Below are 27,428 nucleotides of genomic sequence, written 5' to 3' on the forward strand. Positions count from 1 at the left end.
GACGAAAACCCCTTTTCCTGAACTCAGACCGGTTAATAACCGCCAGCTGAGCCGGCAAAGGCGTTCGGAGTTCACCCCCTTGAGGAAAACGCTTTCCTTGAGTAAACTCAGAGTCCTTAGGTATTTCTCCAACTCTGGGATGTCCGCTTTTTTCTAACGGTAACAAGAAATCAAGGGAAAATGTGGTATTAAAAGATTTGGAGGTGACAGCTCGCAGCCACTCAGGCTCGAGGATCGCAGTAGATTCTGAGCTGACGTCTGTGGACACAAGCGCTTCCCATTTTGTTGCACCAGCCCCCAGGCTGAGCGCCCACCCACCCCAGGCTGCCACTCCCTCAACCGCGGGCACCCTCTGCGCCCCGCCCAACTACTGGGCGGTGAGGCTCCATTCTCGCGACGACTCAGCTAATCTCGCCTATTCCATCTGAGGGATCTCGCGAGAAGCAGCCTGGAGCCGGCCTGTAACCTGCTGGGGCGGCTTTAGTAGCCGCAGCCGCTCGAGCGGCCGCAGCCACAGACACCTCTCTGGAGGGATCTGGTTGGGGAGGAAGCGGAGGTGTCGCTGGCCCTGGCCTGTGCCTGGACACTCAAAGGGGACTACAGGTTCGAGGGTGACTGGACTCAGTTGGGGAACTCAGTAGGGGTGGCGCCGGAGCCTGGGCTTGGTGGGGGCGAAGGAGGAAGGGGGCGGAGGACGAATCTGGGCTTGAGAGCTCAACTGCTGTGGCGGTGGTCTGGGCGTCCCAGATCCTGCTGGGGGACCGTGGGTGGGGTTCTGGGCTCCGGCCGCTGGCTCCCAGTTCGGAGAGGCAGCGAAGGGACTTGGGTTTCAGGGGTGCTGTTTTTGGGTTGGAAGTTCTGAGGCCTTTCCCCAGAGATGAAGGCGATACCCTCAACCCTCTTTCCCAGGGCAGGGGAACCCTGTGCCCCGCCCCTTTTCTGTCATTCTGGGTTAACGCCGCGACATCCTGAGGAGGGCGCATCACAATAGGGGCTAAGTTGGCCCCAGTCTCGCTTTGGGTGAAGAGGAATGAGACCCCAATAAGGTGTTGCGTGGTTTTATGCTGTAACCATATGACGTGCGGTAAAGCTTTGTTTTCCCAAAATTCTCACAGAAAAGCTGCTTATTTTTTTCTTCTTCAGATACAAGTCCTTTATCCTCTTGAATGGTGTGCAGGAAGGTAGACATCACGTAGTAACTTGTTAGTGTGGGGACAGTGTGACCATCATTGGGCCGCACAGATTTCCTGCTAATTTTTCTCGTTAGTACTTTGTGCCCGTGATGAGAAGTCACTCGTCCAGACATGCTAGAACATCAGTCTCTTGTCACATTATGCATTTAACATATACAGTTTATTTAAACTTTTTTTTTACTCTTTAAGAATCTTCATGCTTTTTATTTAAATTAATATCAGAGAAAACTAACAGTATATTGATTTTCTTTGTACAACTGGTATCCCCACCCCCCTTACACAAATTTGATCAAGACTTTTTAGAGAGGGGGTTATAGATAAATTTTGAATGAAGTAGATGTAGAAATTAGAATAAGAGATGTAATAAGGAGTGCAACTGTAAGGGCCAAAAAAGTTTCTATACTGGAAAACCCATCTAGGACTGAAGCCCAGGCTTTGAAAGTGAGGACTATAGTCATTAGAATACGAAGCAGAAAGCCGTAGAAATAACTCGGGAGAGGATTTGATGGTGGATAAAGACTATTAAAAAGTGTGTGAGGAGAATTGTTTTTGAAGATGTATATGTGTTTTCATAAATTTCTCTGACATTTCTCAGAGTTTATGGGCTAACTGCTATTGTTATACATAAGGAGAAAGTGGGAAGGGAGGTTCTGAAGCTTGGAGTGTGACAAGGAACTGGAGTAACATAGGTTCAATTAGGAAAGCTTTCAGTTTTTTTTGAATTTTTTGGAATGTTTTTGAATTTTTACCTTTTTTTTTTTCTCCTAGAAAAACTTTCAGGTGGGCTTTTTACATTCTGTATGTTACCATTCCACCAGTCTGAATTTTTTTCTTCCTCAACCTTTCTTCTAAGTCTTGTAAAAAGTTATTTTATTATTAACTATGAAGTTGCAAACCAATATGTCCTGCTTTGTGGCTTTATACATTAGATGACTTGTTGAAGTGATCTGGAAAATATGCACCTTTCAGCAAACTTACATGCTTCAGATACTAGAAAATAAAAATGAGTGAAATACACTAGAGAGTTTATGCCTCATGTAAAGAGGAATATCCAGTTCTCAGGTTCACTTGATTAGTGCAGTAATTTGGCCCCAGTCTTCAACCTTCTCAAGAGAACACAGGAAATCTAGACTTTTGCTTGCCATTCTCCTGACTTTTAAAAATATTGACAACTACTTGAAACAGTTAAAAATAACTTCATGTGGCTCAACCAAACCAAACCTGTCAGTTATTGTATCCTCCTCTGTAGGTTTGGAGCTCTAAGTAAAAATTAATAATTGTACAACTAAAAAAGATTTTAAAGCAAGTATGCCAATTAGTTTGCAGCTTCAGAACTAGGAGTACTTGGGAAAATACCAGTTCTAACTGAAAGCAGTTAAGTTTAATAGCCTTTAAATGTGGTTGGGCAAATTGAACTGATGCTTAGTAATATTTTAAATAATTTAAATTTTTAAATATTTAAAAAGATATTTCCTTGTATGGAAATAAGACAAGGGAAAAACTCTCCCTATATATGGTTTAATAACTCAGAGTTCTGAGCAAAGCTGATTTGTAGGTTTCTTGAATTGATACATTGAGAAGCTTTTTATTGTACTTGTGATTAATACATAAAATCTAGGAGACCCTCTACTCATCTGTAGTTTTGAATGTTTATTGTTTCTACCATCACTTGTCTTCCCAGTCACTGACTTTTATTGGAAGCAATATTGATTCCTGGAGGATGGGGTAGGGAGAAGGGGCATTAAGATGTGAAGAAATGGGAAGAGAAGAGTGTGAGGTGAAGCAGGCACTCACGTGCTTTTCTTTTACACTGTCCATTACAGGATTGATTTAACTAGTTTTCTTGTCAGAAGAATAGGTACTTTGATTAAACACGTGGTGCCTTGTATGTAGTAGAGCTTAATGATATTTGTGGAATTGAACCCTGTGGATTAAACCACATTTACCCACTAGAGGGAAATACTTTAATCACATAATCTGATTCATACTTAGTTGGACTGTGGGGAATGGGAGTTTAGAGGTCAGTTCTAAGAAAGAAGTGAGCCTTAGAAATATAGAGGGCAAGGTGAAGGTCTTCCGAGGGAGTAAGGTTGAGAAAGGCTAGGTGAGGGAAAGAGTTTTTAAAAGGAAGATGAAATGGTTAAGTACTACTTTATCTTCTGTGCAGCTTTACAAAGAGCTCTGCCTTTTACAAGACAGAGTTATTTATCATAACTTATGCAAAGACTGCATAGAATATTGGTTTTCAATCAGGTCTACTTTGGGAATTGGCAGACTTAGTTTTCTTTCTTTAGCCCAGTCTTTTTAGGTCAAGTTAGTCTAATACCTCTTCACCCAATCCCTGCCTCTCTCTGGTGTGGGAAGTGAAACAGGAGAAGATGGTATGTTTTCTATGAGGTCTTCCTCTTTGAGAGTTTAAAAAACATCCTGAAGAACCTGTTACGTATTTTTGGAGATTATGTTTGTTGAAGGAGGAACCATCATTTTCCTCTCCCCGTGTATCTACATGACTTGTAAAGTAAGGAAGTTCTCTCTTGGAAGTATTTTTCTCCTGTCTTTCAATTCCTTGAGTGAGATGCCTTCCCAAGGGAAGATTAGATGAGGCCTGTGAAGCAACTGAATATGCTTTTGCTCAGTGCCTTCTGGTTCTATTTTTAGAGCCTTCAATTCTTAGGACATAACATTCTCTACTCCTCTGTATGGTAGATGCATCTGAGCAGGCTGGACCCTATGAGGGAGAAGGAAACGAAACATCTACAGTTCTAAGTTTAATTTACAATGAAGTAATAGGACGCTTTTTTAGCCACTCATTTCAGCTGTATTTTTATCTTTGACTCTCTTTTTTGTTTGTTTTTTGTTGGTTATGAACCTACAATAAGGGAGAAAGATGCTCATTAATGGAGGAAGAACTACTTTGAAATGTTTTCTCCTCTTGGATAGAATGTTTATTAGGGCTTAAGCTAATGTTGTGTTTCCCTACTATGGCTTGCTCTTGTTTACTTTGTCATAAACTGAGTCGTGGCTTGTTAAGGAAGCAGAAATCTAGAGCTCAGCTATGGAAGGTAAGCAATCAGAATTCAAAGAGATGCTCTTTGGGAGAGGATTAAGAAGTTAGTAAATGTTCCATGTAGAAATAATAGAAACTTGACATTAAAGGGGAAAGATTTTATGTGGAATATGTGACCTTATGTCACAGATTTTTGAAGATTTGTAAAATGCTAAAAGTATGCCAATAAAAGAAAGCATCTTTATTTATCCTAATAGTTTAATTATATATTTCTGTTTAAAAAATGTAAGATATCTGATTACATGGTACTTGTTTTTATTTTTTTGTAGTTGAAATGAATGACCTATTAGTACTTTTGGTCATGAACTGAAATTAACATTTTTGATACTTGGTTGAGGGTGATAGTCTGTCATAGTGAAATCACTAACTGAAATACTTGATTAGAAACTATTAATAACACTTTTCTAAGCTCATTTAACATTGTAATCATACTTTTCTACTTGGAATACCTTATTTGGGATCATTTAGATCTGTGTTTAAAGCTAACTGTTAGGTCTATGACATAAAAGTTACTTAATTACTCTGAGACTTTGTTGGCTCACATGAAAAATGGAGGTTGAACATAATTGTCAGGAGTTTAATAATGAAATAAATTATGTAAAAGTGCTGTGTAAATAGTAAAGGGAATATAACTTGTTAACACTTTATAGTGTGTTTATGCTCAGAAAATAACATACCTTCTGGTAATCTTAAGACATCAGGGAAATTTACATTTACATCTAGCTGTCTCATTTGTAGGGATAATATGGCAGTTCTGTTTTTAATTTTTTGAGAAGCTTCTATACTGTTGTCCATAGTGGTTGCACCAGTTTACATTCCTACCAACAATGTAACTTTACTGAGATTATTTGTTTAGTGGGTTTTAGTAGTGTGTTTAGGATTTTCTGTACTTAGTATCATATCATCTGTAAACTGGGACAGTTTTACTTCTTCCTTTCTAATTTGGATTTCTTTTATTTCTTTTTTTTGTCTGGTTACTAGGGCTAGGACTGCCCAACATTATGTTGAATAAAAGTGCAAGAGTGGGCATCCTTGTCTTATTTCTGATTTTGGAGGAAATGCTTTCAGATTTTCACTGTTGAGTATGGTGTTGGTTGTGGTTTTGTAATATGTGGCCTTATTTATTCTTCAGCTTGCCAATGTGGTATATCACTTTGATTTGCAGATTCTGAAAAATCCTTGCATACCTGGGATAAATCCCTCTTGATAACAGTGTGTGATCCTTTTTATGTATTGTTGAATTTGGTTTGCTCATGTTTTGTTGAAGATTTTGAATCTGTGTTCATCAGTGATATTGGCCTGTAATTTTCTCTTTTTGTGGTATCTGTCTGGTTTTGGTATCAAGGTAATGGCAGGCCTTGTAGAATGAGTTGAGGCATTCCTGTCTCTTCAATATTTTGTAGTAGTTTAAGAAGGATGAGTGTTAGCTCTTCTTTAAATGTTTTGAAGAATCTATCTGTAAATTCTGTAAAGTCTAAAATCTACCTGTAAAATCTGGTCCTGGACTTTAGTTTGTTGGGAATTTTTTTTTTAATTGATTCAATTTTATTATTGGTAATTGGTCTACTCAGATTTTTTTACTTCTTCCTGATTCAGTTTTTGAAGATTGCATGTTTCTAGGAATTTATCCATTTCTTCTAGGTTGTCCATTTTATTGGAATATATTTGTTCTTAGTAATAGGATCCTTTGTGTTTCTGTGGTGTTGTTTCTATTTTATTTCCTTTCATTTCTGATTTTAGTTATTTGGGCTCTCATTTTTTCTTGATGAGTCTGATTAAAGGTTTATTAATTTTGTTTATCTTTTCAAAGAATTACTAATTTTATTGGTCTTTATTATTTTTTTTAAGTCTTTTTCATTTACTTCTGCTCTAATCTTTATTATTTCTTTCCTTCTACTAATTTTGGGTTTGTTTTTTCTTTTTCTAGTTCCTTTCAGTACAAGGTTAGGTTGTTTTAGATTTTCCTTGTTTCCTGAGGTAGGCCTGTATCACTGTAAACTTCCCTCATAGGGAGAGAACTGCTTTTGATGTGCCCCATTAGATTTGGATTGTTGTATTTCCATTTTCATTTGTTTTCAGGTATTTTTTTATTTCATCTCTGATTTCTCCAATAAACCATTGATTGTTTAGTAGCATTTTTTTAATCCTTCACATTTTTGTCTTTTATAGCTTTTTTCCTTGTAGTTCATTTCTAGTCTCATGCTATTTTCAGAAAAGATATATATATATATACTTTTACTAAGAAAAGATACTTGTAATTTCAGTATTCTTAAATTTATTGAGAATTGTTCTGTGGCTGAAGGGCTTCACTGGTAGCTCAGACGGCAAAGCGTCTGCCTGCAATGCAGGAGACCTGGGTTCAATCCCTGGGTTGGGAAGATCCCCTGGAGAAGGAAATGGCAACCCACTCCAGTATTCTTGCCTGGAGAATTCCATGGACAGAGGAGCCTGGTAGGCTACAGTCCATGGGATTGCAAAGAGTCGGACATGACTGAGTCACTTCACTTCACTTCACTTCGCTTCACTTCTGTGGCTGAACTTTTGATCTACTGATTTGCACTGAAAAGGATGTGTATTCTGCTGGTTTTGGGTGAAATGTTCTGTATATATCTATTAAATCATCTGCTCTAATGTATTATATAAGGCCAGTGTTTCGTTATTGATTTTCCATCTGGATGATCTGTCCATTGACATAAGTTGGGTTTTAAAGTTTGCTGCGGTTACTGTATTACTATCAGTTTCTCCCTTTATGATTGTTAATATGTCTTATATATTTAGGTGCTCCTACGTTGAATGCATGTATATTTATAATTGTTTATATCTTCTTATTGGATTGATTCCTTTATCATTATGTAATGGCCTTCTTTTGTCACAGTCTTTGTTCTAAAGTCTGTTTTGTCTGATATAAGTATTGGTATACCAGCTTTCTTTTCATTTCCACTTACATGGAATACCTTTTCCTACCCCCTCATTTCATTTTGTGTATATCTTTAAATCTGAAGTGACTTTCTTATGTGAGCTTATAAAGTGAAAGTGTTAGTCTCTCAGTTGTGTCTGAATCTTTGCGACCCCATGGACTGTAGCCTGCCAGGCTCCTCCATCCATGGGGATTCTCCAGGTAAGAGTACTGGAATGGGTTGCTATTTCCTTCTTCATGGGATCTTTCTGATTCAGGGATCTAACCCAGGTCTCCCGCATTGCAGGCAGACTCTTTACAGTCTGAGCCACCAGGAAAGAGCATAGGAGCATATATATGGGTCTTTTTTTTTTTTTAATCTATTCAGCCACTCTCTTTTCATTGGAGCATTTAGTCCATTTACATTAATTATTGATAGGTTTATACTTTGCCATTTAAATTATTTGCTGATTGCTTTTGTAGTTATTTGTAGTTCTTTTGTTATCTTCCCTTGTGATATGATGACTGTCTTTAGTGTTATACTTGAATTTCTTTCTCTTTTTTTGTGTATGTATCTATTACAGAGTTTTGATTTGTGGTTATGATGAGGTTAATAAATATATGTATACACACATATATGGTTGTTTTAAATTGATAGATCTCTTAATTTTGAACAAATTCTAACCACTCTACATTTTTATCCATACATATTTATTATTTTTGACATCATATTTAAAATCTCTTTGTATTTATTGTGGCCACGCATTATTTTATTGCCTTTGTCTTTAGCCTTCCTGCTACTTTATAATGGTTGCTGCTGCTAAGTCACTTCAGTTGTGTCTGACTCTGTGCGACCCCAGAGACGGCAGCCTACCAGGCTCCTCTGTCCCTGGGATTCTCCAGGCAGGAACACCGGAGTGGGTTGCCATTTCCTTCTCCAGTGCATGAAAGTGAAAAGTGAAAGTGAGTCACTCAGTCATGTCTGACTCTTAGTGACTCCATGGACTGCAGCCTACCAGGCTCCTCCGTCCATGGGATTTTCCAGGCAAGAGTACTGGAGTGGGTTATAATGGTTGATCTATTACCTTTACTGTATGTTTACCTTTACAAGTTGTTTTTTTCTTTCATAATTTTCATATTTCTAGCAGTGGACCTTTCTTTTCTACTTATAGAAGTTCTTTCAACATTCTTGTAAAGCTGATTTAGTGAGTGATGCTGACCTCTTTTAGGTTTTGCTGAAAGTCTGTTTCCCCTTCAAATCTGAACAATAACCTTGTTGGGTAGAGTATTCTTGGTTGTAGGTTTTTTTCTTTCTTCACTTTGAATATGTCATGCCACTCCCCTGTGGTCTGCAGCTTCTTCAGAAAAGTCAGCTGATGGTCTTTCGGGAGTTCCTTGTGTGTACTAGTTAGCTTTTCTTTCACTGCTTTTAAGATTCTCTTATCTTTAACTTTTGCCATTTTAATTATAATTTGTTTTGGTGTGATTAAAAAAAAAAAAGACCCATATATATGCTCCTGTGCTCTTCCTGGTGGTTCAGACCATAAAAACTCTGCCTGCAATGTGGGAGACCTGCGTTTGATCTTTGGGTTAGGAAGATCCCATGGAGAAGGAAATGGCAACCCACTCCAGTGTTCTTACCTGGAGTGGACGTTCCATGCTTCCTGAACCTGAATGTTTTTTCTTTTCCTGGGTTAGGGAAGTTTTCAGCTATGATGTCTTCAAGTAAGTTCTCTGTTCGCTTTCTCACTCTGTCTTCTCCTTCTGGGACCCCTATAATGTTAGTATGCTTGATGTTGTCCCAGAGGTTTCTTAAACTATATCCTCATTTGAAAATTTTCCATTCTTTTTTCTGTTCAGCTCAGGTGATTTACAGTACTCTGTCTTCCAGATTGCTGATTGGTTTCACTGTATTTTTTATTTCACTTATTCCATATCCTTTGTTGTTCTTTGTATTTCTAGCTGTTAAACTTCTCACCGTGTTTATTCATTCTTCTGAGTTTGTTGAGTATCACTACCTCGAACTTTTTTTGCAGGTAGATTACGTTTCTTCATTTAGTTATTTTTCTCAGATTATGTCTCATTCATTCATTTGGAATATGGTCCTCTATCTCCTTATTTGGCCAAATCTTTGTATTTCTTTCAATATCTTAGGTGGGTTATTTATGTTTCCTTATCTTGAAGTGGCCTCATGTAGGAGATGTCCTTTGGGGTCCAGCAGCACACTCCACTCTGGTTACCAGAGCTGTGTGCTCTAAAGGTGCCTTTTATGTGAGTTGCGTGAACCGTTATATTGTTCTGGGGCTGAGTACTGTGAGTGTGCTCCTAGGCAGTACTGTCCTCTGTCCAGTTAGCTGTGCCTTATGTGGTGACTGCAAGCCTCCTGGAGGGCAGAATAGGCTTCTTGTATGGCTCTTTGCAGGGCCTAGTGGGCACAGGGCTGCTGCTGGCTCATTGGAGGGTTATATTGGGTCCCTGGCACTAATAGACTAGAGGGAACATTCCAGAATGGAGATTGCCCATACTAGCATTAGCATGGTAGGACAAGCTCCCCCAAATGGCTGTTGCCATCATTTTCTCCCCCAAGGAGTGTCCCGTTTGCCTCCTGTCTCTCTGGGAGGCTCACTAAGATCAGCAAATGGGTCTTGTCCAAGTTCCTTTCACACTGTTGCCTCTGCTTGGGACTTGGAGCATGTTGAGATTTTGTGTGCTCCCTTGAAGAGCAGAATCTCAGTTTCCTAACGCCCCCTCCCCGCCTCTCAGGCTCCCAAACATAAGCTTTCCTGTTTTCAAAGCTAGACATTCTGGGGACTTGTTTCCTGGTGCACGACCCCATGGATTGGGAAGCCTAATGTGGGGCTTGAACCCTTTTCCCTGGGGATGACCAGTTGTGATATTTTTCCTATTTGTGGGTTGCTAAGCAAGTGATGAGGGTCCTGACAATACAGTGTTTCCACCCTTCCTACCTTTCTCATGTGGTTCCTTTATGTCTTTAGCTGAGGAAAATCTTTTCTGCAGCAAGTTTCCTGCAGCAATCTAATCTTCAAGTTGTTCCTTTAGATAGTTCTCTGTAAATAGTAGTTTTGATGTGTCTGTGGATGGAGATGAGTTCAAGGTCTTCTTACTCCATCATCTTGGCCATCTCCTCTATTTTCTGTAATGTGAATGCCAGATGGAAGAGTAGAGAAAAGGGTAAAGAGAATATACTATAGAGAAAAATGGCATGACATTTTAAAAATCATCTCTGTTGACTACATTAAAAGTAAATTTTAAAGCTCAGATACCTAAGGAAGTATTTCAGGTGCATAACTGATCATATTATTCAGGAACCCATTCTGGTACTTACTGGTCATTGCTTATTATTCTAGCATAGATGGTAGTTACAGCCACATTAGTTTAGTTCAGTTGCTCATTCGTGTCCAACTGTTTGTGACCCCATGGACTGCAGCACGCCAGGCTTCCCTGTCCATCACCAACTCCTGGAGCTTATTCAAACTCATGTCCATTGAGTCGGTGATGCCATCCAACCATCTCATCCTCTGTCTTCCCCTTCTCCTCCTGCCTTCAGTCTTTCCCAGCATCAGTCTTCCAATGAGTCAGTTCTTTGCACCAGGTGGCCAAAGTATTGGAGTTTCAGCTTCAGCATCAGTCCTTCCAATGAATATTCAGGACTGATTTCCTTTAGGATTGACTGGTTGGATCTCCTTGCAGTCCAAGGGACTCTCAAGAGTCTTCTCCAACACCACAGTTCAAAAGCATCAATTCTTTGGTTCTTAGCTCAGCCACATATTGCTATTCAAATTTAAATGAATTAAAATGAAAATTAAAAGTTAATTTCATTGGTTGTACATTTCAAGTGTTTTATAGCCACATGTGGCTAGTGGCTACTTTTTGGACAGTGCAGACAGAACATTTTCATTATCACACAAAGTTCTGTTGGGCAACACTGCAGTCGAGAGCTTGAATCATGCTTAAGGCCTTTTCTGTCTTGTTCAATTGAGGGCAGTTAAATAAGCAAACATCTGAAAGGAATGGAAGGTAATGGGATAATGAATGGGTCAAAATGCAACAGCATAGTAAAAGTTATATGAAAAATATCATGTAACTTATTTTTAAAACTTCTCAGAGGGGAAAAAGAAGACCTTGTTTAAAAGTTTGACTTTGTTTAAAGGATCATGGAGGAAAAAATAGAACATTGCTGGAGTCTGCCTTTGTTTAAAGGGTTCTTAAGGAGTTGAATATAATCTCTTTTGATTTAGGCACTTCATCAGCTTATTGGAGATTTGCCTATATTAAATTTTATGTCAAGGTGATTTGCTTCAACTGAGATGTTTCTGGTTTTGAAGGCAATGCTATTTAGTCATAGAAGAAAAGGAAAAATAGGGACATACACATAGAAAATAAAACATTGATACTTTTTTTAGAAAATTTAAAAAAATCATATATGCCTTTCAGTGAGTTTTAAGAATTTAGCACTGTAAACAGCATCTAGTTCATTATAATGTTAATAAGAGAAAGATTTTTCAACCATTGATTGAGCTGTTAAAGATGGGATAATAAATGGTTCTTGAAGTGTTAATGTCTTAAACAAGAAATGAGCAAAATTTCAATAGAAATTCTATAAAAGTGATAAAATCAATTAACTCAGAGATTTTAATCTGCAGGTCCCCTCTGGAAGTTCAAGGAGTGAATATGAGCTGACTTTGGAAGTCTTACATTTTGGTGGATTTGATAAAGAAGTCTTTCAAATAGACAAAGTACCCTACTTTTAATGGAAAATTCATGCAATTTTATTAAATCTGTTTGTTAGGGTATCCCTAGCGGTTAGCAAATGCCAGGAAAGATACTGAGTACTCAATGAATAGATTTTGAATGAAAACGTAAGTCAATTGAATTTGATGTCCTGAAACTATTTACATAAAATTTAGTCAGATATAATCTAGTGTAAAAGTACCCAAATAAAATTCTCAGTTTTATTTACTTGCTTTATTTTAATTGTATCAAATTAAAAAAGAATGCAAGTCTTGACAATTGAAAGTGCTTCTGTAAGATTTAGACAGGCAGCTTTGAGGAATCATTTGGGGAATATTAGGGGTCATTTAATAATATCTTTAAAAATGTTTACAGGAATGTTTGTTATGTTCCGTCCTCTAACACCACTTTCTTAGTGTATAGTTCCTAAAAGTGAGTATTGGCATCAGGTAGTTTTTGCTCATTTGAGGGTAAAATTGGCAAGAGTGGTGGGTATGATTTGCATGATTGGTGGGTATGATTGTACAATACAGTTCTTTTCAAAGATAAGCAACTAAGTTAAACTAAGTTAAAGTCACTCAGTCATGTCTGACTCTTTGCGACCCCATGGAATTCCATACAGTCCATGGAATTCTCCAGGCCAGAATACTGGAGTGGGTAGCCTTCCCCTTCTCCAGGGGATCTTCCCAACCCAGGGATTGAACCCAGGTCTCCCGCATTGCAGGCGGATTCTTTACCAGCTGAGCCACAAGGGAAGCCCAAGAATAAGTAAGTAAGTGTTAGTCACTCAGTTGTGCCCGACTCTTTGTGACCCAATGGACTGCAGCCCACCAGGCTCCTCCGTCCTCAGTCCATGAGATTTTCCAGGCAAGGATACTAGAGTGGGTTGTCATTTCCTTCTCCAGAGCCCAAGAATATTGTAGCCTATTGCTTCCCCAGCAGATCTTCCCGACCCAGGAATCAGACCGGGGTCTCCTGCATTGCAGGCGGATTATTTACCAACTGAGCTCTCAGGGAAGCCCAAACTAAGTTAAAGACTCCCTGTAAATCTTCATAGTAGTGGATTGTGTTAAATGAAAAGCCCTTTAGTTTCCTTTTATCTCAATTTTATTCATTAAAATATTTTGTAAAAGCTTACATACAACATGTACTAAGCTGTGGGAACACAAATATGAGTCATACTTTGTTCTTGCCTTCAAGGAGTCTTACAGTTTAAGGGAAGACGTGGCAGAAATATATTCTACCAATGCATAATGATGGGGTTTAGAACATACTACCCCAAAGTATGGAACCTTTGTATGTGGAATATTTTAAGCAGAAGGAATTAGAACAACAGCATATGCTGGAGGAGCTTTCCGACCTGCCTCTAAAGCAGGTTATAAAGTCCTTATGAGAAGTTTCTTGCCTATGCCCAGAGGAAAGGAGCATCTTTAGCTCCAAAGGTGAAGGAACATAGAAATCTGAACAACAGCTAATACTAGTAAGTTCACTGTACTCAGCTCATCCTCTTTGTCCTGTTGTATCTTTCCACGATTTTCTGCTTTTCATTAAACTTGACATGAGAACACTCAGGTTTAATTGTTTCTCCAGGTGTTCATTTCCTTATGAAGGCTTCGGTGTCAAGTATTGGGTTGGCCAAAAAGTTTGTTTGGGTTTTTTGTAAGATCGTACAGAAAACAAACAGATGAACCTTCTGGCCAACCCAGTAAAACTTATATTAAATAAATTTGTATGCTTTTCTCTTGTTAATTTGTCTTGTTACAGGGCTCCCAGAAAACTTAGGAAGGGTAGGGGAAAAAGATTTTTCCTCCCCTGCAATATGTATCAACCATTTTTAAGCAGTCAGAAACAAAAACAGAATTATAAGGAAACAGTAAAATTAAACAAGAAAATTTCTGTAACAAAGCCATCTCCAAATACTTAATCCCCCCTTCCCCAGTTTTGAAAACAATGTGTGGTATTGTCAAATAGTGTTAAGAAGTACAATGAAAAGCAAAGTGTTAGTTGCTCAGTCGTGTCTGACGCTTTGTGACCCCATGAAGCGTAGCCTGTCAGGCCCCTCTGTCCATGGAATTCTCCAGGAATACTGGAATGGGTAGCCATTTCCTTTTCCAGGGAACATCCCGACCCAGGGATTAAACCTGGGTCTCCTGCATTGCAGACAGATCTCTACCATGCGAGTCACTAAGTCTCACTTCTCCTTTCCTCAGAGGCAACTGATCATAAGTTTTATGTGATACTGCTAGACATTTAAAAAATATAAAAACATGAGTGAGTGTTTGTATACATATTTTAAGGCTGTATTGGAGTACACAATATGTAGCTGTACCATGCTTTTTATTTTATTTATTTTTAAAAGGACTTTTTTAAATATTTATTTTATTTATGACTACGTTGGGTCTTCATTGTTGCACGTGGGCTTTCTCTAGTTGTGCTGCATGGACTTCTTATTCCAGTGGTTTCTCTTGTTGCAGAACATGGGCTCTAGGACACTTGAGCTCAGTAATTATGGCTCATGGACTCTATAGAGTACAGGCTCAATAGTCGTGGTGCACTGGCTTAGTTGTCCCGTGGCATGTGGAATCTTCCTGGACCATGGGGTCCACGGATTGAACCCGTGTCCTTTATAACTGCAGATGGATTCTTTACCACTGAGCCACCAGGGAAGCACTGTTCTGTGCCTTTTAGTATACCATTATATCTTGGAGTATTTTTCTTATCAGTACCTATCTCATTTTTACTGGCTTCATGATATTGTGCAGATTTTTAACTAGTTCATTTCTGATGGACATTTAGATCAATTCTAGGTTTTTGTTATGATAAATAATGCTGTGAAGTCAAGGAGATAAAAAAATGTGTTTTGTGTTAGTATAGTGATATTATAGTTCAGTCAGTTCAGTTGCTCAGTTGTGTCCAACTCTTTGTGACCCCATGGACTGCAGCATGCCAGGCCTCCCTGTCCATCACCCACTCCTGGAGCTTGCTCAAACTCATGTCCATCACGTTGGTGATGCCATCCAACCATCTCATCCTCTGTTGTCACCTTCTCCTCCTGCCTTCAATCAGTCCCAGCATCATGGTCTTTTCCAGTGAGTCAGTTCTTTGCATCAGGTAGCCAGAGTATTGGAGCTTCAGCTTCAGCATTAGTTCTTCCAATGAATATTCAGGACTGAAAAGTATTATAGTTAGCACTATACTAACACACGTACAGACAAAGCACATACATTTCTTTTATCTCCTTGACCTCACAGCACTATTTGTCACAGCCAAAAGTGGTAGGTATGTATAATTAGAGGGCTTCCCAGGTGGCTCAGTGGTAAAGAATCTGCTTGCCAATGCAGGAGGCTCCAGAGACATGGGTTCAATCCCTGGGTTTGGAACATCCCTTGGCATGGGCATTGGCAAGCCACTCCAGTATTCTTGCCTGGAAAATTCCCTGGAGGTCACAAAGAGTTGGACACAACTTTGCACACACACATGTGTAATTAGAACAAGTGCTGAGCACACTTTTAGTGTTATATTAAGGTAGAATGTGTTGGACAATATGGTGACAGACCCTAAGGTAGTTCCATGAACCCTGTCTCCTGGTGTTTGTGCCTTTGTATAATCCTCTTCCCTAAAGAGAGAGCAGAATAGATGGGGAAACAGTGGAAACAGTGTCAGACTTTATTTTTGGGGGCTCCAAAATCACTGCAGATGGTGATTGCAGCCATGAAATTAAAAGATGCTTACTCCTTGGAAGGAAAGTTATGACCAACCTAGACAACATATTAAAAACCAGAGACATTACTTTGCCAACAAAGGTCTGTCTAGTCAAGGCTATGGTTTTTCCTGTGGTCATGTATGGATGTGAGAGTTGGACTGTGAAGAAAGCTGAGCGCCGAAGAATTGATGAATTTGAACTGTGCTGTTGGAGAAGACTCTTGAGAGTCCCTTGGACTGCAAGGAGACCCAACCAGTCCATTCATTCTAAAGGAGATCAGTCCTGGGTGTTCTCTGGAAGGAATGATGCTAAAGCTGAAACTCCAGTACTTTGGCCACCTCATGTGAAGAGTTTGACTCATTGGAAAAGACTCTGATGCTGGGAGGGATTGGGGGCAGGAGGAGAAGGGGATGACAGAGGATGAGATGGCTGGATGGCATCACCGACTCAATGGACGTGAGTTTGGGTGAACTCTGGGAGTTGGTCATAGACAGGGAGGCCTGGTGTGCTGCGGCTCATGGGGTCGCAGAGAGTCATACATGACTGAGTGGCTGAACTGAACTGAACTGAACCAAAAGAATATGCTAAAGGTAATCTAATCACTGACTCAATGGACATGAGTTTGAGTAAGCTCTGGGAGTTGGTGATGGACAGGGAAGCCTGGTGTGCTGCAGTCCCTGGGTTTGCAAAGAGTTGGACGTGACTGAGAGACTGAACTGAATGTAAAGTTACTTCCCTAATTGTTACATAAGACTCCATTTTACTAGCAGACTTCCTATCTCTGCATCACTGGCTTTGAATCTTCATGCCATAAGGAAATCAATTTTTTACAATCTCAGTAACCTTGGAAGTGGATCATTCCCCCGTTGAACCTCCTAATAAAAATTTAGTTATAGTTGACACCTTGGGTTGTAGCCTTGTAGGAGACCCCGCTAAACTATACTGGATTCCTAATCCACAGAAGCTAAGATGGTGTTGTAAGCCACTGGATTTGTGATAATTTGTTATGTAGCAAGGAGGCTGTTACATCTCATTGAGAGAAAAAATTAAAAAATTTTAAGCTTCTTGGATACAGCAAGAATATTCTGATTAAAAATAACTGAAGGAGTTTTCACAGAGGTTAGAAACTAGGGTAATTGGTCTATTCTTCCAGAGATTGCAATGTGCTTTTTTAAGCTAAGAGTGAAATATTTGTTTTACATCAGAGTTACTATAGGAACAATGTAAGGTTTTGATTTAGCTCCTAAACTGTTACCAACTATGATATCATATTCCTCTTTTTATTCCAACCATCTAGCACATTACAGATGCTCAATAAATGCTTAGCAGCTGTCTGGGAATTCTCGTTTCCAGTGATCTCAAAAGGCAAATAGAAAGTCATGAATGAACTAATGAAATATTATGCAAAATTTGTAATAGGTAGTCTACAAGAGAAATTCAGCAAGGTACCCAGGACTGTGTTACTATATAAGGTGTCCTGTCTCATTTATTCTTTATAATAATTTGATTGGCAGTTACGTTAGTAATAGATAAAATGATGGTAATGAAAATTGTATTTTCATCATTTCACATTTAAAGAAGTTGAGGTCTTAGAGGTTAAGAAGCTGGTACCAAGTCATATAACTTAGTTTTATCTGATTCTAAAACCTTTTCTGTAAGTCATTTATTATTGTGGCAGAAGTAGAAAAATTCTCACCAGTGTTTATGATCGAAAATTTGTATGTGTCTTCCATGGCAGTGGGAGGATGGTAAGAGAGGCAGTATGATGTGGGGGTTTTGATCAGAAAGCAGCTTAATTATGTCATGCTAATATATTTGATACTTGCATTAGTTAAACATCTCTCCTGCTGTTTTTTTCTTTTTAAATTTACATACAATAAAATTCTGGTGTGCAGTTCTTAGGAGTTTTGACAAAGGCATACAATTGTGTAACTGCCACCACCACAATTCAGATACAGAATAGTTCCATCACCCCCAGAATTACTTTGTGCTATCCCTCTGTAGTTCCCTCAACTCTAACCTCGGGCTGTTTTATCTGTAATCCCTACAGTTTTGTCTTTCTGTGTTATATAAATGAAATCATATGGTATAGAAGCTGTAAGTCTTGCTTTTTTCACTTACCATAGTGCTTTTGAGATTCCATTTTGTTGAGTATCTTAGTAGAGACTCCAGTTACTTCTGTGCTATATCATTAGATGCTGTCTCATATGTGTTTGCAGAGCTGTTTTTATTTAATCTTTCTATTCTGTGGGTGGAGTGACTTCTGATGCTCTGTTTTCAGGTTACCTGAATTTTTTGTAGTTCCATCTGCTGTTGTGTCCATCTATTAGATTTTTTCATTTTAGTTCTTTTCAGCTAGAGCTGAATTTTTTTTTTTCTTTTTTGTTTTCACTTCTCTATTAAGCTTACCTTTCTGCCACTCAAGGCCATTTTCTTATTCTGTACTTTGAATATACTTTCCTTAAATTGTTTAAATTTATTCATAATATATGCTTTGAAAACTCTTTATTTGCTAAATCCTACATCTAGACCTGATCTTGGAGAGGCAGCAGTGAGCAGTGGCATGAAGTAAGATCTTAATTTCCTGGCCAGAAATTGAACCTGGGTAGCCTGGATAAAAACCAGGAGTCCTAGCCACCACACCCGCAAGGGCTAGAGGCTAGAAACTATTTTTCCCTGGCTCTTGCTCCCAGTGAAAAATACATTTCTCACAGAGGCCAAAACCATAATTGCAGGTACAAGGTTTATTATTAGAAACACAGCATAACAACAAATGGCAGAGCACACAGAAACTGTTAAGATAGAAACAAGGCAGAGAGACACATCCGGAAAGAAAAAGTGTGCTCGCTTTCCTAATGAGTGCAGTACAGAGGAGGTTACATCATTTATATAGGGCAATTCTTCTGGGTCTTTGCCTTTGGCCAATTATCTGGTTTCTTTTTTCACACCTGCCTTTGCCCTAGGACCCTCCCCAATGCGCGCGTGCAACTTTTTTCCAAATGAATTCTAGCCCAAAGGCCTATGGGACAGTCTTAGCATCACATATTATGGATTTTATGGGGTGGTGCCCCCTCCCCGCTTTTTGACCCCCAAGGAGCCTTTCTGCATGTGCAGTGTCTCCCTTACCCAAGAGTGTTCCAGAAGTATATGGCATTTTGATCCTTTACTCAAACAAGGTTTAGGCCCTCTGTATTCCTGCCATGATTGTTATCTTGCGTCATCCACAGGAGACAAAGCCTGGCTATTTACCCTGTTTCTGTTGTTGCTTTCATTTCGGAGGGCAAACAGGAGGCTGATTATAAATGCCTAACTTGGAGCCCACCTGTCTCCTGTCTCAGAAAATGTAAACAGGAGGCTAGTTGTATGTGTCCAGCCTGAAGCCCTTCTTTCTCTTGCCCTTAGAAATGTAAACAAGAGGTCAGTTGTAAATGCCTACTCTGGGGCCCAACTATCTCCTGCCTCAGACACACTTGGAGTCAGTTTCTATTGACTGCCTTTTTGCTGTCTTGTTTCTTTGAATCTCATAATTTTGGGTTGAAATTTTTGGTGTTTTGTGAAAATTGTTGGGTTTTTTGGTTCTAGCGGACCATTAACTTGCCTGGAGTCAATCTGCAAACTTAGTTTCCTACGCAGTGTGAAAGGGAAAGTGTTAGTGGCTCAGTCGTGTCCTGACTGTTTGTGACCCCATGGACTGTAGCCCACCAGGCTCCTCTGTCCATTGGATTCTCCAGGCAAGAATACTGGAGTGTGGGTTTCCATTTCCTTCTCCAGGGGATCTTCCTAACCCAGGGACTGAACCCATGTCTCCTGCACTGCAGGCAGACTCTTTACGGATGAACCGTTGGGGAAGCTCACATTGTGTGAGGCAGCTGATACCTGTGCTCAGTTCTTTTCTTTCAACTACTTGTTTTTTCAGTTTGGTCTCCTGGGGAGTAGGGTAAGGTAGGGTTCTCTGTACCTGTGTAATTTGGTGGTCAGCCAAAAATTTGGGCAGAGTTTATAGTCAAATTTTGGAGCTCACCTGCCCTGTGGTTCCCTACTTCTGGGGATTTCCTCCTAATACCTATTTTGTCTGCCAGTAGTAATCTCTGTCCTCTGACACCTCCAAGCCAGTAAGGGCTTCAGCTTTCCTGCTGCTTGGGCTGTGTATGGTTGGGGAATGCATTTGGTTAAAAAGCGTCAAACTTATATAGATCTTAAGCCATGCAGCTTTCAATTCTTCTATGGTCTACCGTAGAGACTACCTGGGGTCTCCTCCCCACCCTCCCATTCATGTGTAATTTAACTGAGCAGAGTTTATGCTCAGATTTTTATGCTCTTGTGGTTCTTCCATTCCTGGTAAGTCTACCTTAAATTTCTAGCTGCACTTCGAGCCCTGAACTATTTTGTCTACCACTTTGAGCTTTGTGACTGCCTTCACCTTATTGGAGAAGGCGATGGCACCCCACTCCAGTACTCTTGCCTGGAAAATCCCATGGACGGAGGAGCCTGGTAGGCTGCAGTCCATGGGGTCACGAAGAGTTGGACACGACTGAGCGACTTCCCTTTCCCTTTCACCTTATCTGTTGGCAAATAGGAAGGGCCCTCAATAGAAAAACTAAAAGTTGATATCATGATTCTGTTCCCTTCTAGTTGGAGTTTTTCATGAGTAAACTCTTCTTTTTCTACTGTGTATTTTGGGACACTTTCCAAAAAATGCTTTAAAACAATTAAAATTTTATCCAGGTTTAAATAATTATTTGCAGGAGACTTACATGATCATTTCTCTCAGCTGTGTTTGCAGGAAGTTCCTTTTCATCCCTCTGTTTCCTTTTCTTTTAAAAGTTTTTCCACCTGTTCTTTTTCTTTCACAGTTACATCTATATTATGTATTTTGTGCCTTTAAGATGGTACAGTCTCTCTTTTATGCCTATAAGAGGGAATCTCATCAAATGATCCCTCAAGTTTCTGGCCCTTCCGAAATTGTTCCTACTTCTAGACCCCTCTGAATATGTCAGTGTTTAGGTGTTTGCTCTTTCAGTCTGCCAATCTCAAATGACTCATTTGCCCTGTGGGGTATCACTCCTTTTGATCTTTTCCACCATAGGAAAGGTTACCTTAGGACATTTTACTAGCTCAGGTCCCTTCTTGACTGCCTTTTGGTCAGTCTTTCCCACTATACCTCTGGATATTTGGCTTTCTGTGCAGCTGAAGACAGTCCTTGGTAACTGCCTCTGGTATCACGGTGTGATTTGTTCTCTTCACTGGTTTCTTTCTCTATAAGGTCTTCCTCTCCAATAAACACCTCACTTGAATTACTTTGTTTGCAAAATTTGAGAGATAAAAACAATTTCACTTAACAGAAAAGCTCTTGTGTAGTGCCCTATTTAGAGTGAGATCTCAGTAGTTTGGGAAAAGCCACAAGATGGCTGCCGTTAAAAAGCTACATCTGTTAGCAATAAGGAGCAAATATACGAACTTCTGTGTACTTCGCTTATTATGTTGGAAAGAACATGGGCTTTCAGTTAGGCTGGGATTCACATCTTAGCCCTAACGTTTCCTCACCTATGAAACAGGGTAGTAATATTGGGTTGTTTTGAGCTTTAAATAGGAGAAAGTATATAAACTTCCTAGCACATTGATAATAGTAAGGACAGAATAAATTGTATCCATATACTATCATGATTTTTTTTTTTAAAACTCTTCTCTGGGTCATTGCCATCAAGTAATGCCTGGAAGTGGTGTCCAGGGAGTACTTATGATACTGTAGTTGTAAAGATTCTGGTTCCCTCCACAACCTTTTTTTTTAAAGATAGTAATATCCAAGAGGAGAAGCAATTGAATCACTTTTTTCCACAATTGACTTTTGGCAGTGTCCTGAATGCATGTCTTCACCAATAGGCCCAGTTGATCCATCCTCTGTACAGTTTATTTCTAGATTATTTAGAGTTTACATTATTTCTGTCATACCTAAAAATAGTAACGAATTGTTACATTTTGTCTATTTGTTTTGTCTATTTGTTTCCAATAACCTAGTAATTATTTTTTGATGATTACAAGATCCCAACAAGATCTTTATTTTGCCTAATATGAAGTAGACATTGGGGATGCAAATGTCAGATTTTAAAGAACTTTTTATGGTAAAGAATTTAGATCAGGAAATAAAGAGCCATTTAAAGTTTTTAGAAAGATAATTGTGATTACAGCAGAGCAAATGTGGAATTGAATGAGATAAAGAAGTCAACTAAGAGGTTTATTGATAGATGTTAAAGATTTAAATGAAGGCAACAGCCTTATGATTCATAAGAGAAAGAAGGAGTCAAAAGAAGAATTTAACGTTAGATTTGATGGTAGGAAAGGAGAGGTCAAGGATGACTTCCGGATTTTTGATTCAGTATATGTTGTGTGTAAAACATGGTGTTTTCAAGGGTTTGATTCTTATTTCTTTGTCTGCTGTCTTCCTGGACCTAGCAGATGAAGATGGAATCCCAAAGAACATCCAAGATTTAATGAGGTTGAAGAATTGGGGTGATGGCACAAGACTACTCAGGTAGGAGAGATACAGGAGTAAGTGGTATAGAGCTGTTAGTGGAGTATTTTTTTCCCATACTACAGTGAACTTTTTGAGCACAAGAACAACGTCCAAAGGACTTCCCTGGTGGTCCAGTGGTTGGGAGTGTTCCTGCCAATGCAGGGACCTTGGGTTCAGTCCCTGGTCTGGGAAGATCCCATATGTGGCGAAGCAGATGGGCCTGTGCACCACAACTACTGAGCCAAAAGTAAATAAAATTAAAAAAAAGAAAACAACAACAACAATATCCAACTTGCTTTAGCATCTGTAAATTTCTTAGCATATTAGGTGTTCAGTAAGTGCATGAATGAATAAATGAAATAAGATAAATATAACTTCACTGAGTATGGCACAGAGATTGGTTAAAATATAAAAGATTAGCATTTGAAAATATTAATATGTCATTTGCTTTTTTATCTATTTCTAGTTAAATCTGTAGTATTTAAAAATATGCTAACATGTGTAGGCAAACACAGGTATATTTTTTTCCATCTTCATTTATATGTTTGTACCCTTACTATTGGGAATGAGAAGTGGGGGTGAAATCCTTCACATGCTAATACTCAAGTTTTATTAACAAATGAAATGTAAATATGATTTTTCAATTGACTTTTTCAGTAGTCTTCATCTGAACATTCTTTACTTTCTTGTGGCTGGCTGCAATATACATGTTGTTAATTTCAGTAGGCTTGATTAGGAATACATACTGATATTTTCTTGCTACTAGATACGTGCTACCCACTATAAAATAGTGGAAAATATGAGTCAAAATTTACCTTATTCATTCCTTGGGGTTGTATTTTTTAATCAGTGTCTCCCATGGCTTCACTTCAGTCGCTCAGTCGTGTCCTCCTCTTTGCGACCCCATGATTCGCAGCACACCAGGCCTCCTTGTCCATCACCAACTCCCGGAGTTCGCTCAGACTCACGTCCATCGAGTCGGTGATGCCATCCAGCCATCTCATCCTCTGTCGTCCCCTTCTCCTCCTGCCCCCAATCCCTCCCAGCATCAGAGTCTTTTCCAATGAGTCAACTCTTCGCATGAGGTGACCAAAGTACTGGAGTTTCAGCTTCAGCATCATTCCTTCCAAAGAAATCCCAGGGCTGATCTCCTTCAGAATGGACTGGTTGGATCTCCTTGCAGTCCAAGGGACTCTCAAGAGTCTTCTCCAACACCACAGTTCAAAAGCATCAATTCTTTGGCACTCAGCCTTCTTTACAGTCCAACTCTCACATCCATACATGACCACAGGAAAAACCATAGCCTCGACTAGCCGCTTAGGATTATTCTTTTTGTTTGTTTGTTTGCTCTGCCATGTGGGATGTAGGATCTTAGTTTTCCCCTGCACTGGGAGCATGGAGTCTTAACCACTGGCCCCCCAGAGACATCCAGGCTTATTGTTACTTTACTCAGTGGGTTTCCAGAAGGGTGTGTCTTCGATAGTTAAGGGTTAGAAGCTAATGTGCCCCTTGAAGGAAATGCTAATAGCTGAGATAGCTTCCAGGAAAACCTATCCATCCAGTAAGGAGAAAAAACTCTAAATCTCATTCTACAGATCGTGCTAAGCCTCTACATCTTTCTTTCCCCCCTTTATCAGTTTTCCCTACTATTCTTTTCTACCTTTTGGGTCTCTTTTGATCTGTGGCCATTGTTTCCTATCTGAATTTCTCTTTTATCTGATTTGTTCTTTTTTACATTTCTCTTTTGCTTCATCTTTTCAGTACAGATACCTAACTGTAATACCAAATTGAAGTTTAAAAAAGTTTATTTAATGAATACATTTTAATTTTTCTGATTAAAAAATCAAATGAGTCTTTTTTGTTTTCATAACAATTTTGTGGTTTTTATATTCATATAATATATGACTGATTTTTAATCATTCAGCAATCTTTCAGGAAACATTTTCTTTTCCAGAAGTATTAAGCAAATTGTGTGTCATTTGCTGAGGAATTTGAATTAGCTGTTGTATAATTTTCTTCCTTCCCCCTTTACTATTTTTATTTCACTGTTTGAGCTTTTTATTTACATATTTATTATATTAATATGTTCATGTATTATTAGGTTTTTTCAATTGTTTTAGAAAGAAAGTACTAGGTAACTATGCAGAAGAAAATTAAAACATAGCAAAATAGTTAATTTAGCTCTGAGATAGACTTTTCATTTTCATGCATTGGAGAAGGAAATGGCAACCCACTCCAGTGTTCTTGCCTGGAGAATCCCAGGGACGGGGGAGCCTGGTGGGCTGCCGTCTCTGGGGTCACACAGAGTCGGACACAACTGAAGTGACGCAGCAGCAGCAGCAGCAGCAGCAGCGATAGACTTAACACTTTTCATGAGTTTATCTTTGGCATTTTTGGTGAAATTGTACTGGAATAACCTATACAATTCAGTGAGGTACGGTATTTCCCCAGTTCTGGATTCCCTTTGCCTTTGTTTGATGGAGAATGTGGGCATCCATCCCACTACCTCTCATCCCTTTGTCTTTTATGGATAACTCCCTCCTCACTTCCTCTGTCAAATCCAACTTAGAAAAGTATATACAAAGCATACAGGAATGGGTGTCTGGAAACCTGGATTCTAATCCAGTTTATATGACTTTTTTTCAAATTATTTAACCTTATTTGTTTTTTCTTTTGGTATTTGTGCAGTCTTTGAGTCAAATCTGACCTACTATTTTTAAACAAAATACTCCAGTCTGAGCGTTTTTCCATCTTTCAGTATCAAGACTTTATTCTGTATAGTTATACATTCTCATTGTTCTTTAGAATCTTGCCGTTTACCAGCATTGTGACCTTTGGCAAAGTTACTAAACTCTTTTCTCTTCTGTTTTGGGGCGTATAATGCCACTTTTGTAAGTTGATTGTGAAGATTAAATTGGATAGTGAATATACTTAGTTCAGGTATTTTGTAAAGCTATTGTTAAATGAGTTTTCTTATAATTTCAGATGACTGTAGTAGCACTAACAGTCATAAGCCTTACATATGAAAAGGCATAAAATACATGAATCATTGATAAAATGTTTTTTGATAATTGCACTGTAAGGAAACATTAGGATGTTTACATACTTTTAGTTTTGAACAAATATTAAATTTTTATTCATGGTCTTTAACTTGGTTTAAGAAATAACAACATTGTCAGCTTACTAGGTGTTTTGTTAAGCATCGTAAACTTTAAGTAATTAAGAAGTGTATTCCAAATGAAATTTTGTCTAAAAGAATTATTCTTTTGTGGGACTGTTTTTGTCTTTTTGGTTCTATATTAATGTTTGGAAACATGAGGCATAAGGTACTAAAATTGCAGTTAAGTATATTTGCTAAATACAAATGGCATATTGTTAAAATGTTGTACAGGAATAACACATTTAATCAGATAATCAAATGAAAAGTACCTAAAGAGATGTAAGGTTTATTTGAATCTGATTTGTGACATTTTGTGTGTCTGATGTTTAATAATCCTGTTAATCACTTAAAAAAATCACAATAATATCAGAAAATATATGCAATTCTGTGACTATTGATTCTGCATGGAATAGATTTAAAGGCCAACACTACTCTCTTATGTAGGTTGTGGGTCTACATGTGTGCTTTCAGAGCAGTAGTGTGAGGAAGCTTGCAGTGGGATGGCAGGACGGCCTCATCCCTATGACAGTAACTCCAGTGATCCAGAGAACTGGGATCGGAAATTGCATAGTAGACCTCGTAAACTTTATAAACATTCAAGGTAGGTAGAAAATATGTATTTCACATATCAGAACTCTGCTAAAATTGATTTTTATGAAGAACCAAGCTGTGTTTGGTTGTGGCAAAGCCTGTCAGAGGATGGGGACCAATTTACAAAATACTATGAATATTTGCATTTCTCTTTAAATAGCTTTTAGGGAAACATCTTCCTTTTAATTTTCTTATTTGTGTTTATTTAATTCTCATTTGTATTTTTATGAATTTTTGTTTCTGTTTCTAAATAATGTTAAAATATCCTTAGTTGACCCCATGAATCAATGCTATAGTTAATTTAATTGGGAACTCTGGCAAGATAGATTAATTCTTTGTATTTAAAACTCTCTAATAGGAATTTATTTTATGCTCTAAGTATATTGTATATGATAATTTATGGGCTTTTGTCAGTCTTTGCCTCTGTACATATTTAACTGTGTGTGTTTGGGTTATCATCCTGATCCTAGTGGTAAAATCAGTCTATCTGCTGCAACTCACCTGGTTCAATTAAAGTTTGATGCATTAAGTGAAACTCAGTTCAAAAGTTTCAGCCCTTTTATATATTATTTTTAAAGCTTTCTTTTTGTGCTGTGTGACTTAATGAGAAACAGTTCATTTAGAACACTTTATGATCTGATATTTTAAGGTGTTAATGGATCATAAACCTCACATAATGCAGGTATGTAAACATTGTTTTCATAGAGAGTTGTGCTTTATGAATATTTACTTGAGGGATATTATTGAGCATTTAACTTACTTGAATGTAAAATTCTCTTGATTAGGGTAACTAATACCACCTTTCTTAAAGAATAAAACATGCAGTGATATTGAAATCCTTTTTGTAATTTTAAAGAAATGATTCAGCTACTTTTAAACCATATACATGGCTAGAAAATATGAGTGATGAGTACTATTCAAGTTTCCTGACAAGATGTATTTTTTATTGTGGGCTTCTAATGTCGTGAGGTCTAAAATGAAGATGTTGAAGATGTTTAGTTGATTTTAATTATAAAGTTCACACCAATGGTGTGAGTGTTTTTTGGTTTGTTTTTTTTGTGTGTGTGTCCTTCAGTTGGTGCTCTAGTTTTCTTTCTGCAGCCTGTTTACATGGATATTTATTTTGTCTTTGAGGTAAAGAGATACTTGTTTTATCTCATTAAATGTGGGGCTGTATTTATAGCTGATATATTATATACAGTTTTTCAGGTGATTTTCAACTTATCCTTGCTAGTTCTTAATATTTTTCTGATGTACAAGACTGTATTGTATATTAAGTGGTGACAAGGTAAAAATAAGCTATTGTTAGCTTTATAAAAAACAAATGTGAAAACAGTGGGAAAGACTTATTAAAAACAGTAGTTTTAAAATTACTGTTATTTAACTTCAGTAACAGATATAGCTCTTCCTGATTTCTATAACATCAGTACCTTTCTAGTGCTCTTAAATATGATTGCAATAATATTGGTTGCTTACGTGAATACAAATTTATTGATTTTTTTTTAATGGAAAGATGAGGAAATCCTTGATCTTATTTTAACTTCATTCATGGAAA

At 38.3% G+C, this 27,428-nt stretch overlaps 1 protein-coding gene across 5 annotated transcripts in view; it reads left to right on the top strand.

Moving 5' to 3' along the window:
* Positions 1–482: 482 nt before the first annotated feature.
* The window catches only part of BTBD10 (BTB domain containing 10), a 75,282-nt gene continuing 48,336 nt past the window's right edge, over positions 483–27,428 (top strand). The window contains exons 1-2 of one of the 5 annotated variants that reach the window (XM_024975080.2): positions 483–603; positions 22,062–22,140. In XM_024975080.2, the coding sequence (XP_024830848.1) occupies positions 22,100–22,140 (41 nt within the window). In that variant the 5' untranslated portion in view covers positions 483–603; positions 22,062–22,099. Of the gene's footprint in view, positions 604–22,059; positions 22,141–25,726; positions 25,884–27,428 lie in introns of those variants that run through there. The other 4 variants (XM_024975079.2, XM_024975078.2, XM_059874607.1 and 1 more) reach the window with 4 other exon arrangements.

This window comes from Bos taurus, chromosome 15, assembly GCF_002263795.3.
Source record: "Bos taurus isolate L1 Dominette 01449 registration number 42190680 breed Hereford chromosome 15, ARS-UCD2.0, whole genome shotgun sequence".
Lineage (NCBI taxonomy): Eukaryota > Metazoa > Chordata > Mammalia > Artiodactyla > Bovidae > Bos > Bos taurus.